Genomic DNA, 7,092 nt, shown 5'->3' on the forward strand with positions numbered 1-7,092 from the left:
TTAAATTGTAGTATATACATTTTTAATCATTTGTCCTTTTTAATTAATGATTTTTTTTTATATGATACGTCACCATAATTTGTTCGGTACAAGTGTTTGCATTCAGTGTTTCTATTCGGTTGTGTTATCAAGACGGAACGCAAACAGCCACGTAGTGAAAGGTGAAGCTGGTTTGGTGAGCCTTCATTATGATTTTAATGCAATTATTGAATGTGTCATTGTTATATCAGCCCGTGGACGTTTCAGTCATACTAGACGGACCTCCTTGATTATGAAATGAATGTGATTAATAAAAATGTAATACAAACACGGGCTCTTACTATTCTAGCGACTGAGTTAGCAACTTTGATGTTAGCTTGACAGGTCCCCACCGTAAACATAAAGCTAGCGTTTTGTTTCGCAACACCAACTAAATTACTTACGACTGCTAATTGCTCACCGCTTCTTAGCGCATATCAATTTCCGTACATTGCGCGTAGTACGCATGTATGTGAGTGTGTTGTTGTTTCGGTCGTAAACTTCAGTTCCACTGGGTGGATCAAATTGGCGTCTGCTCATAGTGTAGCTCGGAAAGGTTCGATTCCATTAACAACTGTAAGGTATTCCAATTTTAAGCAAATCATTTTCACTGAATTTGATAGATATTATATTTTACCGAAAGTTTTTTTTTTTTTTTTTTTACCCAAAAAGCTGAAAATGTGTCACAAATAATATAAATTTAAATTAACACACAATCAACTTAGCTAATATATAGTCTAATTGCTCATTCATTTTTTTTCTCAAATGGAACTAATTTTGTATTGTGTTTAGGGGTGTGAAAACATATCAAAATGGTGATGTATCGTGATACTTTGTATCCCAAAAGGTTATCAATATGCTCCTGCCAAGAATCGAAATATCATTTTAAAAAGGTGTCAGTGTTTAAAAAAAAAAACAACAACAGAAAACAAGTTGCTACCAAAATCTTCCACCATAATAGTGTCTCAATTAACTCTAAAGCTGCATTCACACCGCTGACGGTGCTCGACGCCCAATCCATTTAGACTGGGAATGTCTGTTCATTCGAAACCAGAGCATTCGCAGTAATGGCGTACCTCAAGCAACACGTCACTTCCGCTCATTAATATTCATGACATTAGCTACTGTTGCTAAGTAGGGAGGAGCTACCGTTTGTCCCTAATAGGAAATGAATGGAAATGGTGTACGAAGGAGATGTTTACAGAGCTAAACCTACCAATTCTTTCTGAAAAAGATGTGCCTGGTGCCAAATTGACTGGCAAAGATGTGGAAGAACATAAAAATGTACAGTTAAAGAGATGGCTTTAGTGTCGAAGGCTGAAAAAGACAAAAAAAATGAGCCGACCTAAGCATAGCTTTAACGTTTTTTATCGACGCGACTGACAATGACATTCTCCTGTTTCAACAAGCTATCCTTTACCATCAGCCCTGTCTTTCTTATATACAGTATCCTCTGGTTGTCCTACGTCTCTTACCGTTCTTGGGGGTAATTTAGTTAGCTTTGTGTAGCGATCGCAAATGCTACTCAGTGACAGCCAATGAACACTTTTAATTTTTTCATTGATACCACATCTTAATCCTATAATTTATTTACACTTCCCCCTTACTAATGTTGTTTTTTTTATATATAAATATATATAATAGAAACGGTAACAGTGGCAGTCAGATACCGTTGTAATTCTTTTCAGGTCATTCATTGTCAGACAGAAGCAGTACGGCACAACGTTACGCTAAAAAATAAGTTAAAAATATAAAAATGGCTTACCTCCTTGTCCTCTGAAAGACCATGCCCACCCAACATAATGTTTACTGCATATGAAAAGTGAATGGATTCGCAGAGCTGGTGTTAAAGTCCACGCAAGTTGATTCGGTCATCACATTTTTTTCCTCCCGAGTTTTTGGTTTCCGGAAACATATGAAGAAAACATCCTTCATGTGTCGTAATGTCTAGAGTCGTTTCTACAAGTTCCAAAAAAGCAATGCGTGATCGGCATGTTCGTTTTTGAAAGATTACCGGAGAAAAGTAGCACTAATTACGTTGTGTCTATGCGAGGGCGGGTGTATTATGTCCCACTTCGGCTTTACTTCCGCTTTACGATGCGACATCACGGTCTAAAAATAGCCTGCGTGCGGTACGCCATTCTGTCCGATTTTCAGGGCATTCACAGGTCACTTGCTGTTCACTTTAGGGCATTTACAGGTCATTTCCTGTTTAGTTTGAGTCACTGCCTATTCATTTGGGTGATTTCCGGTCACTTACTGTTCTGTAACTCAAAATAAACAGGAAGTGACCCATGAAATACCACAGAATCCACAGGAAGTAACTGAAAATCAACAGGTAAATGACTTTAAATGGCCCAAAATGACCTCATTGCCTGGCATTGGATATCACTGACGGCCATTGACGTTCAAAGTGGGAGGGAATGTTCATTCGCTGCCACCCTCCCAGTTCAAATGGATTGGACGTCTACTAGTGATAAACTCATTCCAATTCACAGCAGAAACTTGTTTTTCTGTTTATTAGTTGTTTGTAAAAAATCCTAGAATAATTTCCTGACCAATTTATCGATAATCCTTGTATCGCCATATCGTCAGATCATCCTTATCGTGAGCTTAGTATCGCAAACCGTATCGTATCGTGAGGTAACAAGAGGTTCTTACTCCTAATTGTAGTACGACTGCCCCTCACAAAGAGTTATTTCTAATGTGGAGCTTTTCCAAAAATGTTTACATTTGCCTTACTCACAGCGGCTTGTCATGTCATTATTCTGTCACTTCCAGAATATTGGAAACCTCTGTGTTTCTTCCCAGTGAAGATCCAGAAGGATTGCTGATCAACCATGGCTATTAAAAATTAAAACACCGTTCAAATGGAGATCAATGCTGATCAAGATCACAGCACTTTGACATCTCAAGAGGCTGAAAGTGAGCAATATTTGAAGCAGCAAGGGCTTGATGGCAATCCAATTACAACCAAGGAGATTCTCAATGGTGAGCTCTTATTCTTGGTCTCTCTTGTCTTTGTTGTTATTGCACCACGTGCTCACTACCGCATCAACAATTCTGCTATTGTTTGGAAAAGGAAATTGAATTGCCAACTCATATGTTTTTCTACTACCAACCAGTCTGGAATGGCGAGATAGTGTAAAGCGCTTTGAGCGCCTTGAAAGGTGGAAAAGCGCTATATAAGTATAACACCATTTACCATTTTATTTTTACTTCCTGTCTATCAAAAGTCAGTTTGATAATTTGGTGGGCAATTAATTGTATGGCACATAGAAGACAATTCACACAACCTGAGTGACAGAGAGGTAATTCAGCCCCTGCTTATTGCACAACACACAACAATGTGTAGTATACTCTTACACTATCAGTGACAAGACCTTATTGAGTATTTACTCACTGTGCTTATGCACATAGACAAGCTTTCTATTGGTTTAGAGTCCAATGACATGTTTTCATCATCATGTAATCCTAGTATCCAAATACATATGCTTATATTTTAGTACCATGGTGCTACTAGATGTGAATCAAAAGTGCAGCGTAGCCTTAAGACTTTACTAGCTTGTGCTGCTGAGTGTTATTATAGTTGCTCAGCCAGTTTGCCAACAGAATCACTTTGCCTTGAAGTCCACAACACAAACAATAGCTAACTGTCACATTCCTTGGGACTCATCCATTTCAGGTCCCATCAACTTGAATGTGATGCCAAATGGAGATGGGATATCAGAGGGCAATGCTGCTGCTGAAAGCACCCATCTTAACGGGTCCCTGCCCCCAACAGCCCTTTCACAAAGCAACAGTTCACCAGTCAACTGTCAAACTCAAGAGACATCTGCAGGTGTGACTGCTTGTCCACCCATGATGCTTGAACCTGAGCTCAGTGCTGCTGAGGACACAAGTCACACGGGTGATGCGTTGCAGTCACTCAGACTCAGTATGCCTTTGCAGGAGACAGATTTGTGTAAGCAAAAATTTGTAGCGTGAATGCCCCTACTACGCCGCATGTTGTTGTTGTTTTTTGCTCTGCGTTGTCCAATATTTAAAAACTAAACTCACACTCTCTGTAGCTAAAGTCTGAGAAATTTGTGCGATTTCTATAGGTTTGATTTACAATGGATGATAGCATTTGTTTTATTTTAAAAAAATTTTATTTATTTTTTACGTTTAACCATGCAGATTTCAACCTTTTAAACCCATTAATGTTAGACGCAACGGTTGAGTTTGAGGGCTCACTGTTGGCCTCTTCAAATATTGAGTTTCACGATATCATTGCACTGATTGACAAGTATATTATTTGACAGCTGTTAGTGTTTACTTTTGGATGAATGCTTTTGCTCTTTAGCCAACCAGAAGCCTTCGTTAGAGATGGAAAATGAGGAGAAAATCCGTCTCGAGGCTCGTAGGCGCCTGGAAGAGCAGCTGAAACAGTACAGAGTGCAAAGACATAAAGAGAGGGTGAGTAAATATGTAGTCGCTGTACTTTCATCACAATTGACATAATTTTGTGTCCCGGGGAGTGGGGGGGGCATAGTCAGTCTATACTCCTTAGAAAACATTTTTTTATTTTTGTCCGAAGTGACACGACCACAACTTTTTTTTTGTTTTAGTCTCATCGCAACACACCAAAAAACAGGCCATTCAGTACTCTTGATCCAGAGTTAATGCTGCACCCTGAGGCTCTTCCCAGGGCCAACGCAGTTGCCATGACCACGGAGTATTCCTTCCTGAGGACCAGTGTACCCCGTGGTCCTAAATTGGGGAGTTTAGGAATCCCCCTCAACAAGGAGAAAAAATCAAGATCCTCCCGCACAAGCAAGATTCACTCCTTGGCTGACTACAAATCTCCGGAGAATGACGGTGGTGGCGAAGGGGGTGGTGGGATAAAGACTGCAGACAACACTATGGGCTCCATCCATGCCACCATCAGCACAGTATCCACTGTGTCCGAGGTCAATGTCACGTCACATTCGCGCAGTCAAGCTGATGTTTTACCCCTGGCTGGGGACAATGTCTCTGAGATTGATGGCAGTGAATCAGGAGCAAGACTTGGGAATGATGGCAACGACAGTGACAGCTCATCCTACAGCAGTGTGTCTACCAGGGGAACCTACTCCATGCTGTCTGCTGCCATGGATAAGCAACAGGGTACCTACATGGTTGAGGGACGGGAGATTGCTCCTGAGGCCATGGGTCAATTTCCCTCCCTTCATGAGGTTTTGCAAGCAGCCAGTGATGAGCAGCAACTTCTGGAGTTGGAGCAAGAAGGCTCTGTAGAACCACGCAGCCGCAGGGACAGCTTCTCCAGCAGGTATTTTTCATTTCCGGTGGATATTAAAGGGAACCTCGGACTTAAAGACTTGTAGGCGCTAATAAGCAACAATTGTTCTCTTTTACTTAAATATGTTATTAGAAACACATAAAATATATCCATTGATTTAAAAATCTTTGATATTTAGTACATGTTTTGACCTGCGGAGGTCGCCATGTTTTTTGCATGCATAGGACGTTCAGGGTGATGCCGTAGTTTGTCACTGTCACTAGACAAACACAACCGGTGTTCTGCAATTCCTTCTACCTGGCGAGACGTCCAACACATGCGCACATCGGTTATGAGCGGCGAGTAATTACTATTTGTGTTTTTATGGAGTCTTTTAATACCTTCTCATCGCCTCAAAATACTTTTTGCATGTGTTTCCCTCATACTTTTAAGCATTGTGTTTTCTTGTGGTAGCTTTAAAGCAGATTGTCAATCAGTTGACCACATTAGTCACTTGCGTGTTATAAACACAGCGTGTTTATAAACCACCTTTATGTGATATTACTATTTTACTACGTTTCAGTATTTTCTTCAGGCATCTTTAGCATGTTCTGTCTGTTTGCATCTAAAAAAAAAACAAGCACAGTAGCACTTTGGGTGTCAAATTCGCCTCTTGTAGATGTTTTGCCGATGTAGCACATTTTGGCAGAACACGGCTTCTGTCCTAGTCTCGTCTCATCCCGTTTTTCCTGTTCCTTTTTACTTTTTCTGCTTCTGTGAAATATGGACAGTGCTGTCATGTTCATTCATGTTGGTCTCGGATTTAAATTGAAAGGTCTTAGCAGATGACATGTGTCTGGAAGCCTGGCAGCGTAACCCGGTGACGTCACCGCCCTGCGACGTCAACAATAATAGAGACCTACTATTTAAACTAATTTTACAAATTGTATAAAAAGAAAACATCAAGAGGGGTTGTAATATCAAATTATTTCAACTCATAATAACGTTTATCTTTTAAGAACTACAAATCTTTCTATCCGTGGTTCCCTTTAAGTAATTTTCTTTATTATCGTTAAAAAACTTGGTCTGTCACATAATTATTGTAACACATATTTTGTTTTCATTCTTCAGTGTCTCTTTGGAGAGCTCTGTAATGGGCCATGATGAAATGCTTCAGGTCCTGAAGGAAAAAATGAGACTAGAAGGCCAATTGGAATCTTTGTCATCTGAGGCCAATCAGGTTAGTATCAGATAGACAGGACAGCATTGTGGGAAAATAATGACAGATAAGAACTTTTATCAAATATTCTGCTTTAACAAAGGTAAAAATTACCAATGTTTATTATTGTTAATGTAGTTTGCTGTGTTCTTGAAATGTACTGCCTTGTAATGTGCCTAATAATGCTGTAATGTTTTTATTTCAACAATTTTACAAATGAGTTCTAATACATGCCTTCATTTACTTTTATTGATATTTCCCCACCACAAACTGTTACAAAGTAAAATGTGAATGAATTGAATAAGGGAAATGGTTTCAATTTAATGATGTTTTTAAAGTTTTTATTTTTTTACTTGAAATGTATATACTACCGTTCAAAAGTTTGGGGGTCTAAGCGACCCTAAACTTTTGAACCGTAGTGTATCATATGGGATTTTTCATTATAAACAGTCCGGACCCCAAACTTTTGAACAGTAGTGTATATAGACTACACTATACCGACGAAGGTGTCCAGTCACATTTTACATAGAGGTGAAGTAGAACCATTTCGCCCTGAATCTTAATTTTTAATTTTGAGAAAATATTTTTGAACAAT

At 39.4% G+C, this 7,092-nt stretch overlaps 1 protein-coding gene across 3 annotated transcripts in view; it reads left to right on the forward strand.

Moving 5' to 3' along the window:
• Positions 1-63: 63 nt before the first annotated feature.
• The window catches only part of golga3 (golgin A3), a 20,693-nt gene continuing 13,664 nt past the window's right edge, over positions 64-7,092 (forward strand). Inside the window, exons 1-6 of one of the 3 annotated variants that reach the window (XM_057832129.1) lie at positions 64-175; positions 2,800-3,009; positions 3,704-3,982; positions 4,364-4,476; positions 4,629-5,329; positions 6,410-6,518. In XM_057832129.1, coding sequence (XP_057688112.1) covers positions 2,889-3,009; positions 3,704-3,982; positions 4,364-4,476; positions 4,629-5,329; positions 6,410-6,518 — 1,323 coding nt within the window. In that variant the 5' untranslated portion in view covers positions 64-175; positions 2,800-2,888. The remainder of the gene's footprint in view (positions 176-2,799; positions 3,010-3,703; positions 3,983-4,363; positions 4,477-4,628; positions 5,330-6,409; positions 6,519-7,092) is intronic. The other 2 variants (XM_057832131.1, XM_057832130.1) reach the window with 2 other exon arrangements.

The sequence above is a fragment of the Corythoichthys intestinalis genome, chromosome 3 (genome assembly GCF_030265065.1).
Source record: "Corythoichthys intestinalis isolate RoL2023-P3 chromosome 3, ASM3026506v1, whole genome shotgun sequence".
NCBI lineage: Eukaryota > Metazoa > Chordata > Actinopteri > Syngnathiformes > Syngnathidae > Corythoichthys > Corythoichthys intestinalis.